The sequence below is a fragment of the Tetranychus urticae genome, chromosome 3, assembly GCF_039701765.1.
Source record: "Tetranychus urticae isolate SD_2017Ah chromosome 3, NJAU_TeUrti_SD_1.0, whole genome shotgun sequence".
NCBI lineage: Eukaryota > Metazoa > Arthropoda > Arachnida > Trombidiformes > Tetranychidae > Tetranychus > Tetranychus urticae.
In genome coordinates, this window is record NC_142960.1 from 23,337,217 (window position 1) to 23,350,794 (window position 13,578).

Consider the following 13,578-nt stretch of genomic DNA (forward strand, 5'->3'; position numbering starts at 1 on the left):
TTCGTCGACTTTATCTATTACAAGATAAGCTGAGCAAATTAATAATCTAAAGTTAAGCACTTTTCTTGATATTCTAGGTTCGATTTTACTATCTACTTGACATTCTTGGATTCGTCAAGCTTGAACTTTTCCTACATTGAAGGATGGCTATAAATTAGACGAGTTATTGTCATGAAAGTTTAATTTAAAGTTTAAAGTTTAAGTTAAATTTAACTTCTTCTTTGCTCACGAGTAGAAGTTTTCGTTTAAAAAAAGCAAACACAAACGATAATTTTCTAAAAACTCGCAGAATTTTGGCCATACTTCGCCGTTGAAATTAGTTCGGTCCATTACAGTTTACTCGAATTTGTGTTTTCTAAAAAATCTCACAAAACTGGTGCACTTCATAATACAGTCTAGTTTATGAATCTCAAATATTCATCATAAAGCTAATGGTCAGTAAAATTAACCTGTAGGTGGCCAATTATGCAGTCATTTAATCGCTTTAACCTTTCATTGTTAGCTATTCAGTTGATCAATGAGCAGTCTTTTGCCGTTTATTTTCAATGCTTATGCTTGTGTACATCAAAACGGATAACTGTTGATAGCTTTTCAAGTTTACCTTTAAGGCTTTTAAGCCAATCAAGCTTGTTGATTCTCTTATCTGTTTCAACAATCTTAATCTTGTTCCAAGACGATGAAAGGTTAAGTTCCGATCTGAAACTTGTCCTCAGTTTTCAATTAAATTTAATCCTCCCAGTCAAGAATAATAACAATCAAAAGCAGAACAAATTGATAATCACATTTTCCGTCTTTTATTTACATAATAATGCAAGTTGAGTCTTCAACTAGTCTCTATTTTAAATTTTAGTTTCTTGTTCATCCCTTAATCAACAACTTTTTGATTAGTTAATTAGTTTAAAAGGTTTAATCTGTCAAAAATGAAAATTTATAGTCACAAGAATAGACTTTCGAGTATTCATTTTAACTTGAAAAACATTGTCGCGTGATTCGACGAAAAAAACTTCGATCGTATTCACTGTATTGCCATAACTTTGAATGATAAATCAATATTACATAAAACTTAATTTATACCATGATGATTCAGTACTAACATTAGTATCTTGAATTTTCGTTGCAATAAAAATGAGCAAAATGTCAATGCTCCAGATCTAGAAATTCAGTGTTTGGATAATAAATTCATTTCTTTGGTAAAATTTCTCGTTCGCCTTCTTTGTATTAACACTGACATTTACAGTTGTGTAAATTTTTCCACGGTGACGCTCCTATCTTTGGAAAATGAAGTTAGCTCTCGAAATTCAATTTTACATATTGACCCAGTTGGAATTAATTGTTAATCATGAACAAGCGTTAAAGATGTGAATGTAAAAAATGTTTACATCAAGAAATATCGGTGAAAGTGGAAGGCATTTTTGTCACCGCACAGCAAGGATCAATTTCAGTAGACTGAATCAGTTTAAATTGAATTTCCGTATCTTCGATGAATGACAGTGTTTCCAGCTATTTTGACAAAGAGCAGTCTATCACATTGCTACAGTGAAGAGATAATCGAAAATGACTGACCCGGAATCGAAATTAAAATTGTCGCGAGATTGTCAAGAGATAAGGGAAAATGTCCGATTCTCACAGAAGGTGAAAGAGAAAAGAAATTGTGTTTGTGAGAAAAATTGAACTCAAAAAAGGTTTACAGTCTTTACAGTTTTCTTTGCCTAGTTTCAAGCTAAATTTTAAAGCCAATCTCTAAACGAATGAACCTTACATGGTTCAAATCAATAGATTACTGAAGAAGCTCACTTGATTCTTTGAGTGTTTCGAGATGAAAAACACTGAATCATGTTTTTCAGGTTTAGTCCAAACTAAGGTGTGATTCAGTAAATTGAAGCGACCATGAATAACGCAATAAACTCTAACTTGCAAAATATTTTCCAACATCCAAAGAGTACAATAGCAAAATTCGCTATGAATCGTTGAAGAAATATTTTAATCAGCAGTCTCAAATTGCTTGAATTTTATGAAAATTTCGTTTTGTACAAAATTGAAACTAAATTTTGAACAGTATCATCTGACTCTTAGCACATGATTGGCATCGTTGATTGAAAGTCAAAGCTTATTACATTTAATTGTAATGAATAACGTCTTATTAAAGATCATGGAAAACATGAAACTATTAATGGATAACTGAAACCAGATTAACTTATAATCCTTTCCGTAATTGAATCAACGAAATCCCGTGAAGCCAATAAGATGAAAGTCAACAAAATGATCATTATTCTTTTACCGTTTCATTCCGTTATCAATTTTTCTCATGAAAATAACTTTTTTTTTGTTTCTTCTAATCTTGTCTTTTAATAATCATTTTCTCATCATTTTTCATGCTTCATCTTCCCTCAGGTGGCCGTTAAAGCTGTGCCCAAATTGACAACAACTTTACGAGATTTTCTGATAGAGTTCCATTATAGTTACTTCCTTTCTCCTCATCCTGTTATTTTGGATACTTATGATGTTGCCTTTGAAACAACTGAACATTTCTGTTTTGCCCAAGAAGTCGCTCCTTTTGGTGACCTTTGGCAGGTAAAAAGCAACCTTGAACCTTTACCTTTTTAAACGTAAACATTTTTCTTCAATTGATTTCATTCCAATTCATTATTGATGAATGGTGATAAAAAGAGAAACAATTTTTTCTAATGAAATATGAAAATTGAAAAGGGTTAGACTCTAGTCTTGTTCAGTGTCTAGTCTAGCATAACCATTTAATCATTAATCTTGATAACATTTATTAAGTTAATTGAATATGAAAAGGCATTTGAAATGGAAGGAATTGTAGCCGAAAAAGGCTGACCCGAGGCTCAATCGATATCATCATTAATCGTTGAAATTGATTGCTGTTCAACTGTCCAGTTAACTCTTTTCATGATTAACGTTCAATTGTAATCAAATGAATTACCCATAATTTGGGCAATTTCAGGCTCAATGATTCAGATGAAATTTGATGACAAGCTGATTGCTTGGAAAATTGTTTATTAAGTTAAAGTAATGATCATTTGGTCTGTTTGAGTAAACTTTGCTCACAATTGCTTTATAGTTGCAATAATTCATCATAATTGTTTCATCTCTCATTCATTTTCCGATACAATTAAGTGTAAAATAATTAGACAAATGACTGATTGCATTAACTGACACTAATTGACTGGGTTGACCAAGTTAGTTGAAATAGTTGAACTAAACTCGATAAAGGCTAGCTAAAGAGTCAAATACATCTTTTAGATCGGAAAACAAACGACAGTTTTGAAACATCTCTAATCGAACAGTCTAATGTGTTTCAAATCAACTTAGCTAATTTCAAATTGTTCTAAGTTGAGTAGCTTTTCACACAAAATGGAAAATCATAATTTGATCAACTTAGTAAATCAGTAGATATCGAACTTGTTCAAAATAGATTTCTTGATATTATTGATTTTCTTAAGATTGATGATAACCTGTGGGGAAAAAGTTTGGGAATTTTTGGTTTTTTTCTTATATCTCGTAAGATAATGGCTGAATTTTTTCGAAAATTCAACATGTTATAGTTGGATAGTGTAGCTTTGATATCTGAGGAATTCAGAATAAAAAAAACAAAGGTCACTCCACAATCATCGCTCAAACTCGGAAGAGAAAAAAATGTTTGAAAAATTCGTTTTTATACATGTTAAACTCTCATAGACATTAACCAATTTTTGAGACTGATTCATATTTTGGATATTTGGTTGAATAACCTATTATTCAAAATTGAATATCCTTCAAACGACTTATCCGAATTTTTTAGATCGTACGCCAACTGAAAGGTCTTGAAAATTTGCATCAATTAATGTATTTTTTTAGCTACGTGGAATGTTGTTCATGGGGTTATTCATGAAACCAATTTAACATGCATAAAAACGAATTTTTCAAACACTTTTTTTCTCTTCCGAGTTTGAACGATGATTGTGGAGTGACCTTTGTTTTTTTTATTCTGAATTTCTCAGATATCAAAACTACACTATCCAACTATAACATGTTGAATTTTCAAAAAAATTCAGGTATTATCTTACGAGATTTAAGAAAAAAACCAAAAATTCCCAAACTTTTTCACCACAGGTTATAAGAAGAAAGGTGAACTTTGAAAATTTTGACAAAAATGGTTAACCTTGAAAATATCGATAGAAATCGATTTTTCTTCGGCATGGTGGTTCCTGCAACAACAAAACCTCCCATTGTCTGTCAACTGCCAGTGATGACAGATGTAAAGAGCAAGCAGTGCTGCTATTGAGTTGAGTTGGGCGATGTGATGATCGTGAATAGGAATAGAGTCCATAATTGTTGGAGTTAAAAATCATCTAAGTTCTGGACAATTGCTAGGTAGGGCTGAGTTTTTGGTGTTCACCTGTCGGGCACCAGTTAGAAGATCATGGCGGTTACAATTGGTGTACTTGGTGGTAGTGTCGTGTTTGCTGTAGCATTTTTTGTAGCCATGACTACCAGAAGCCCAGTGCAAACATTCGCTATATTTCTTCATTGGTCTGTTTTATGACAAAGTTCTTGGCAGCGGAAACAGTGGGTTACTAGTATGTAGTCGCAGGTCTGGAAAATTCGCCATGAAATATCGGTAGAAATGGATCCTTCTCAATCTAGATATACAAGTTAAGCCTGACCACAATCTGAAGCTAAAGAGTTCAGCGATCTCTGAGTAGTTGATGATCCTTGACATGACACAATATTTAATGCATTTCTGGACATTACTGTATTTCTCGTCTCATTCAGTCTCATCTATTTTCGGTCTCTTCTTAATCTTTTTAGACTAAGTTTTTGTTACCAAATCTTTCTGAATTTAGACAATTTTCATTTCTTTTAGGCCTTTTCTCGTTTGCTTTCGATCAAAGCTAGTATTAAATTCACCTTGAAATGAATCTTCTCTAAACTTGAGTTGAAAATGTTGATCCAAATGTCACCCATATTCATGTTGCAATCAATCAAAGCATCATTTAATCAAAGTTGAAATTTAATTAGGAAACTGTGACGGCTTGAAATGAGCATCACTTAAAAATGTGCTAATAACAGTAGCCTAGGGACCATTTTATAGTGATTATAATATTTTCACGCTCAAAGAGGCTCAAAGTTTCAACTTGCCTCTTCGCTGATACATATAATTAGATAAAAATAATGAGCCTCTTTTGAAGTGTGATTAAGTTAAGATTAACAGGTGAAATCTAATTTCAATCAAATGTTAACCATGATTAGTTTTTCTTTATCATCTTTTATGTCAACAGTCGAGATATTTCAATTTCAATTTGATTCTTGCCATCAACTTGAATGTCCCCAATCAAAGTTGCTATTTAAACGCTAATTCTTGATCGTTATCCTATTTAACTTTAATCATCATTCTTTTTCTCCCTCAAACATGTATTGCACCCTTTGTACCACTTTCCAGGCCGTGGAACGTACAAATGGAGCCGGACTAGAGGAACGCGATACAAAGATAATAATTGAACAGATTAGTTCTGCCTTAGAGTTTTTACATGATAAACAATTGGTCCATCGTGATGTTCGAGCTGAAAATATATTAATCTTTTCAGTTGACTTTACCAAAGTAAAATTAACCGATTTTGGTTTAACCCGACGAGCTGAAACACTGGTTAAGAAGCGAACTCGTTCATTGCCAACTTGTCCACCTGAAATATGGGAAGCTGTCCACTTAGAAGGTAAAAAATGGTCACAAATATTCAAGTGATTTACATCATTGTAGACTCTTTAAAACCCGAAAAATCAATTTCTACTTTTTTTCAAAACTCTATTGCAACCAATATTTCCATCTTCTTCTAAGTCTTCTAACCAGTTAATCATGAATAGTTTAGATCAAATTAGCTTTATTCTTACTTCAAAAGTCAATTGTTCCACTTTCGATGAAACACACAATATATTCATTTATCGAATTAGCAAATCTCGAGTCAACTCTTGAGTTTTCGAATTTTTTTTTCGGTTTTAAAGGAACAGATCAAAGTCAATTTTCATCAATTTCACACTTCTGAATTAATAACCATAAGCATAGAAATAGAGTAAGTTATTCCAAGATGAAAGATCGATAATTTAGAGGTCAAATCAAAGCAACAAAGTTTTGATCAATCGATTTTACGATCGAACCAAAAATCGAAAAATCTCTAAAAACCTTTAAATGTTTCATTTATTTTAAGTTCGTTTGTCCGTACTTTCTCGAGATCTTTTTGGTGAATCTTAGTTAATCTTTCCATCGACAATTGACTTAAATTTGTTTCTTTATCATGTTAAATATCAAACCTTGGAGCAACTTTATTTGCATTTTATGAATAATGAATAATGATAACAATGCAGAAACTCGCTTCCAAACTTGACCGATAAATGAAAATTTTCTAACCAAATATTAAATTCAAACTTCTATTTTTAAATATCCAAACATAAATGAATGCAATCCATTTTCATGGTCAGATCTTAATCTAGATTGTCAGTTTTAACACTTTTAATTAACATCAACTTGATGAATGCGAATACATTCAACTTTAATATGAAAATTGATTACCTGTTAAACTGCTATTGTTTATTAAAAACTGAAGCCAAACTGTAACTCAAACAGTTTCATTATGATAATTGTTTCGCCTTTTTTTTCAGATAATTTATTCAAACATTAACATGATCAATATAGCAAGATAAAAAGGTTGCCTCTGATTCACCAAAAAACCGAGTAACTTTTCTTCTTGTTCACATGATGATAATGATGATGATCTATCATCTAACAAGTGTTCATGAAAACTCTGAACAAGTTACTGTTATTAATATATTACATTCATTAATAAAGGTTAATCTTTTTAAGACAAAATAATGAGAGAAGAAAAGTTTCTTGTTTTTCAGTTTAATATTTATTGCCAGTTGAATCAAGTTGATCATGATATTAAAATGGTAATGATAAACTGTGTAAACATGAATATAAATCAAAAGAGCTACTTAATGGCCTAAGAAAGTCATAATTACTTCGCAATAAACTTGATACAAGTTTCATCTTTTTTCTTCTTCTGTTTACTTTCCTTTTACAGGTTACAATGTTGAACTAGGTTCTGATGTTTGGCAACTGGCGATGCTGATATTTGCCTGTTTAACAACCAAATTTCCATGGGAACGAGCAGACATTACAGATCCTAGGTTTAGTGAGTTTGTTGACTGGCAAAAGCGTGTAACCACTCGAACTCCTCGTGAATTTCGTCGATTCACACCAAGGTTGTTACGTTGTTTTAAGCGAATGATGGAAATTAAACCGTCCAAAAGATATCCAGTTGTTGAAGTTCGTAAATATTATAAAGATCGTTGGTTACTTCAACGAAGTCCAAGAGCTTCTTCAATAGCAAAACTTAACCCATCTCATGATAGAGTAAGTTTGACATGAGAAACATTTGTTTGTTTTTTTTAATCGAAACTTTTTTACTTCTTCTTTCAGGGTGATCATCATGCATTCAACTCAGGAGCTGGAGTATCTCGAAGTTTATCTTGTAGCCAATTAATGCCTTCCCAGTCTCGAGCTCAAGAATGGATTAGTCAATCAAAGGATGACTGTCATGAAACAGAGAGAAGATATCTTCTTCCGAATCCGTGAATAAACAAGAATCAAGAAAATGGTTAATTGGAAAAATAAATAATGTCACAAAAGTCGAACAACCTTTGAAGGTTAACAGATGCGATCGCCTTTTTTTCATCTTAAATCGAGTTGTGTGTTCTCTCTGTCTCTTTCATTCAACCAAATAATCATTAGATTGGTGTGAATATCAATGAGAAATCGGATAAATTGCCGAACAAAAAACACAAATGTTGACTCTTTTTTGTAATAAAATAACTTAAATTTAAATCAAAGAAAAAGTTCGACTGCTTGAAAGGCAAAGATCTAATAGTAGATATTCAGGAAATGGCAAAGTGCATGAGTTGCAAGAAATAATTTCCAATCAAAATTCATTGCATTCAAAAGTAAGACTTTCAGGACTTTTGTTTGACCTTGAGTTTGGTCATCGAATGAAATCTGAATTTAGGATAAAAGTCAATCGCAGCTTCAAGCTTCTAAGTTGCCAAAGAAACGGACTTCTCATTGAAATTGTCTTGTTTTCAAGTTCGCTATTTCGGTAATAATATTTCGGTCTTCATCATTTACAAATGATTGAGAATGAAATTTGAGCTAAAAATTGAAAATTTTAATCTTAAATAGAAAATTATAAAATTCCAAAATGAGAATGGTAATGAAAAATAAAGTTTTATAAATAATTGTTGATATAATAACATGAATAGTTGATCAGCGTTCATCACATTTGGAAATTCTTTGTGAACTTGTTTATAATCACTTTACTTGGTTTCCCATTTGAATGGTATTTAACTGGAAGATAAATCACATTTGACGGTTTCTTGGGATTTTGTTTCTTATTCTTGACCATGAAATTGTTCCCGTGTTTGGTGAAACCTGAATATTTAGAGAAAAGAAGAGCAAAAAAAAGAACATATTAGAAAACAAATCAGAATGGGGTAATTAAAGTAGAAAAGAAAATGATATATTTCAATGAAAGAATGATGGCGATAGACTGAATGAAACTGCCGGAAACTTTCATCAGATGCATTCGGTTGATCAGGATAAACAGAATGATGAGAATGATAATCATATTTGGCTCAAGGCAACAAGCTATTGAAACTGTTGAGATGAGTTTCAAGAAGAAGAAAAAGATTTGCCGAGCAATTCTCAAATGAATTTAGTAGCGTTTCATGAAACGATGAAAAATCAGGATCTAATTGATATGTTCAAGGGTTGGAAGATAAAATGGTTCAAAAAAGAAAAGAAAAAACTTGTAAACTCTGATCAATTCAATTGTTTCAATTTACCATGAAAAATAATGCTTCAGGGTTTGTGTTCCAAGCAGTTCCGAGGATCGATGAAACAACAAACAAATCTCAATAAACAAAGAATACTGAAAAAAGGTCAACACCAGATGAGCTAGCGGTTCATGAAGAAAAAGAGTTTAGTGTTGAGAATATTTTTTCTTAATAATTCAGTTAATGTTAATTTGATAAAAGAAAAGAAAGAAAATTGATATTCTGTTGTTTTATTGATGAATCTTTAAAATTGTTGTTCTTATGGTTTAATAATATTCCCTAATAATCAAATAATAAACATGATGTTGATAACGATAATTATGAAAATTAAATAAACCCACACCCAGAATATTGAAGGATATATTTTAATTGATTATTATTATCATTATAACCCGAGGATAGAAAAGAAGTTAATTACAATTTTCAACCCTTTTTTTCATTCTCGCCATCATTTTCAACTCATTACAACCTAATTGAATCTGGCAATTTTGGTGCAAACAATTTTCATTGTAATTACAATTGCCTTGGAAAGGAACTAATTTTATCGCAAGAAAATCGCTCAAATTTCCATTCAATAGAGAAAAGGTTTAACATGGAAATGATAACTTGTTACAATTATCATTTAATTATCACCACAATTACAATGGCTAATTATCATGGTAATCAGTGAAGGTTGATGAACATTGAAAAGGTTCAACATTTGCAATTATTGTTAGTTTTTTTCTTCTTTTTTTGTAAATTCTATTGATGGAAATTTCGAAAATTTCCGAGTTTCAGATGAACTTTTTCAATTGAATTTCCCCTAATTGAACCTTTTTGTGTCGAATATTTCGGTAAATTTACTGTTGCATTGAACTTGAAATGACCTTTTCTTTGAAAACCTTCAGATTTTGAAACAATTTTGGGAAACTCAATGAAGAATTAAAGGTTGAAGAACATGAAATTAACGTTTGTTTTCTAATTCTATCGATACTGAATTTTCGGAAAACCTCGAAGCTTTTGAAGAACTTTGAGTTTAATTTTCTTCTATTTTGAACTAATCTTGAGGTGAAATTTTCATTATTTTGTCGAATATTTTTTGGTCGAAAATCAGAATAAATTTTTCATGCTAAATCGAACTCAGAATGAACTTTTTTTGCAAAAAACCTTTGGATTGGGAAATAATTTTGGAAATTCACTGAAAATTCATTTTTTTCTATGAATTTTCTCATGAAAGAAAAAGTAAAATGAATAAAATTGATTATCTTTTTTTATTCTTCTCATCATTTTCTGTCTTGTTAAACTTGTAATGAAAAATAAATTATCATGCAATATCAGTAGGTCCTGATCATGATGATAATTATGATAATTATCTTGAAATGCAAAGGGTTATTTGTTAGTTTTTAAAGAAGCGCACAGAAAAAAAGGAAAATAAAATTGAGAAAAAAAGTGATTTCATGGAAAGCATTAAATCATCATAATAGATGCTATCTCAAGATTGAATCTTTTTTTCAACTCTGAGCTTTGCCTAAGGTGATGGTGATGAGTGTATGTAGAGTTACGTGCTTCTCATAGTTGAGCGTACGAGAGGAAAGGGTTTGACCATCAACAGGAATCAATCCTGACAAATTATCTTGTTGACAGTAATAGTAAGGCAACATCCGTCAACAATCAGCGTAATCTTGTTATTATCATGGAAGCTGGTTGAGCGAAAATTTATTCACTTTTTTTTCTCTCTCTCTTCTTCTTCCAAGTTAACCCTTTAAACTATCATTTCGTGTGTTTGTTGTTAATCAATTACCGTAAATACAGATAAATTAAAGACACTTTTTCCAAGCTTTTGTTGTTGTTTGATTGAATATAATTTAATTACATGAAATGATAAGGCAATCAATTTGAAGGTAAAACAACATTTAGAAAATGTTTTTACTCAAAAATCAATCAAGGTAATCGAGTTCAATAGCCTTTCAATTAATGCCACTTTCTTTTCCTATTTAATGTGATTGACTTTCGAGTCTTTTATTAAATTTTTCATTTTGGATCAACAATTAAATGTGTCAACTTGAACATCAACATTGAACTAGTTTGCAATAAACTTTTTCTTCGACTGAAATTGAAACTCGATTGAAATAGATGATCAATTAACCTTGAATTTGATGAAAAAATCAGGTGGAATTGAGAGAAAGAGAAAAAGAGAAAAAATCGAAAATTTTACCTGTAATTATGTCGATTGGCTTTGCATTGGAGATGAACTTTAATGGTAACTTGTAAATGGCCGATGAGAGTAAACTTTTATCCATTGAAGGTGAATAGGTTTTCCTTGGAGGAACCTTTAAACTTTGATTATCCATTGAGTTGGGTAAAGGTGGTGAAGTTGATGGTTTGGATGAGGAAAAGGAGGACGAAATGGAAGATGAAATTGAAGAGATTAACGATGGTTTCGCTAAGCGGGTTGTAATGAAATAGATTGGTGACTCTTTGAGTGGTTTACGGTGTTTTATTGGTGAAGATGAGGCTGATTTGAATAGCATCAAGCGACCATTTGTAGAGGAAAGAAACATGTTAAACACGATAATGGCACTGATTAGTTTCAAGGGGAAATGATGGTGATGTAAAGGGATCATTCTTGGTGAAGAAACATGAACAATATTGACAAATCAATTGGTGGTGTTTGTGTTGAAGGATGAAGATGGTGATGAGGAGGAGAGATCATGAGAAGATGTAAACAACAGTTAACCATGAAATAAAGTGAACACAAATTATTCTTCCCAATAAGTGAGCGCACATTATCTGAGTGAGAGAGTGAGATGAGAGTAGGTAAAGATGAGGATCAAGTTGAGGAGGATGAAGGGAAAGAGGTAAAGAGCATCATTGAATAGCCACTCTTTAGTTGCACCTCTTTAGTTGTAGATGGCGGTTTGTGTCGCTAGTTTAATGTTGATTGAAAATTGCAAAACTTCAAAAATCTTCAACGATCTTTACTGGTGCTTTTTTGATCAACTAAAATTGTTTATTTGATCTATTTTTGTTTGACAAAAGTTTTTTTGAAGCAAATCAAGTTACTTACAATCTTCATTTGAGCTCATTTTTAATCCTCAATTTGCTCTTGTTTTGTCTTTCAGCTTTTTCTTGTTTCATTTCATTTTGCTTGTGATGCAGTCAATTGAAAACAAATGAAAAACTCGACTCACCTACTGTTGTCAGAATGAAAATACTTTCTCTGATTGAAGAGAAACCTAAAAATGTTACATTGGATCAGGCCTTGCCTTCGAACTTCGGTGTCAGTGTCAGTGTCAATGATACAGCGCCTGGTGCTGGTACAAGTATCTCATGTGGTGGAGGTCCGATTGGCTTAAATCAACCCAATGTTGGCTACCGTTTGGGCAGACGAAAGGCTCTCTTTGAGAAGCGAAAACGGATAAGTGATTATGCTCTTGTTATGGCACTTTTCGGTATAATTATCATGGTTATTGAAAATGAACTTTCCTCTGCCTCTGTTTACTCCAAGGTAAGTTGTGATTAATTATTGATTGACCAGTGATTGGTGTCTATGTTAGCCAGTGTTGCTACAATGTTCAACTTGAATGTTCCTTCTTCTGTCCAACAAACAAAGAAAAAATTTTTCTTCTGTATTTCCTTCACTTTAAACTTTTCATGTGTTCGATCCATTTCGAGTTCTGTTTCAACATTTAAAATTTCCAAACTTCAACTTTATTCATCTTCAGTCATCTTTACTGGTGCTTTTTTGATTAACTAAAATTGTTCATTTGATCTATTTTTGTTTGACAAAAGTTTTTTTTGAAGCCAATCAAGTTGATTACAATCTTCATTTGAGTTCATTTTTAATCCTCAATCTGCTTTCCATTTTTTCTTGTTTCATTTCGTTTTGCTTGTGATAACACAGTCAATTGAAAACAATTGAAAAAATCGAGTCACTAGCTTTTGTCACAATGAAAAGACTGTCGGATTGAAGAGAAACCTAAAAATGTTAAATATTATCTTATACAGCATCGAAAGTAAAGTTAGAGCTGGTTACGTTATCTTTTGAACATTGTTTGGTAACCAAGCATTTTGATATTCAATTTTTTGAGATAAATTAAGCCCAATCAACAACGATTAAATGCCTTAACCAATGAGTTTCGGGTTGATGTTGATTGTGCTTAATTTATCTCTAAAAATTGACTACTAAAATATGCTTGGTTACCAAGCAATGTGCAAAAGATAACGTAACCAGCTCTAACTTTACTTTCGATGCTGTATACTAACACTGTTTTGGTATTTTTCTGTCAAAATTTCTCCGCACTCAAACAGTCTATAAATTTTCTGTTAATCGCAAATGAAAGATTATGGCCTAAATGTCACCGGAAAAATATACAAATTTTTAGAACCCAACCCTGAGACTCAGGAAAAGCAGATAATAAAGAGACTAAAATAGACAGTAAAAAAGAAAAAAAATTTAAAAGAAAGACAAAATGGCACTTAACATTGTTGTACATTTGAATACGCAATATGTACATATACTGGTATATTGGTAAATACTGTTTAGACTGAACCTTTCTCTCCAGTGCCAATAACTGTTGAGTTGTAAACTCGGCTTACGGTTGCTTTTGTGTTTCCTTAATTGACATGCTTGTGAATTGTATTGCTTGAGGTTCACAGAATGATGTAAATGCAAAAGGCTTGAGACAAGGATGGTGATGTTGATAAACAGGTGAT

The 13,578-nt window shown here is 31.8% G+C and overlaps 2 protein-coding genes across 4 annotated transcripts in view; one reads left to right on the plus strand and one right to left on the minus strand.

The window, feature by feature from the left end:
* LOC107365191 (sodium-dependent transporter bedraggled) overlaps positions 1-7,890 on the plus strand; it is a 53,450-nt gene extending 45,560 nt beyond the window's left edge. For 2 of the 3 annotated variants that reach the window (XM_089268811.1, XM_089268812.1), the window contains 4 exons: positions 2,392-2,571; positions 5,444-5,714; positions 7,077-7,408; positions 7,475-7,890. In XM_089268811.1, the coding sequence (XP_089124937.1) occupies positions 2,392-2,571; positions 5,444-5,714; positions 7,077-7,408; positions 7,475-7,630 (939 nt within the window). In that variant the 3' untranslated portion in view covers positions 7,631-7,890. The remainder of the gene's footprint in view (positions 1-2,391; positions 2,572-5,443; positions 5,715-7,076; positions 7,409-7,474) is intronic. The other variant, XM_089268813.1, reaches the window with a different exon arrangement.
* A 304-nt stretch (positions 7,891-8,194) lies between these two features.
* LOC107365094 (uncharacterized) lies at positions 8,195-11,975 on the minus strand. The gene is made up of 2 exons (XM_015932556.3): positions 11,078-11,975; positions 8,195-8,479 (listed from the first exon to the last, which is right to left on the minus strand). Exons 1-2 carry the CDS (start codon positions 11,484-11,486, stop codon positions 8,325-8,327), a joined length of 564 nt encoding a protein of 187 aa, XP_015788042.1. The 5' UTR covers positions 11,487-11,975; the 3' UTR covers positions 8,195-8,324.
* Between the last annotated feature and the right edge of the window lie 1,603 nt (positions 11,976-13,578).

Bases quoted from the DNA above. Each gene is read 5' to 3' on its own strand.
- LOC107365094 (XM_015932556.3), bottom strand. From the start codon at position 11,486: ATGATCCCTTTACATCACCATCATTTCCCCTTGAAACTAATCAGTGCC. The intron at 8,480-11,077 runs GTAAAATTTTCG...CTAAATATTCAG, and splicing joins GCCAATCGACATAATTACAG to GTTTCACCAAACACGGGAAC.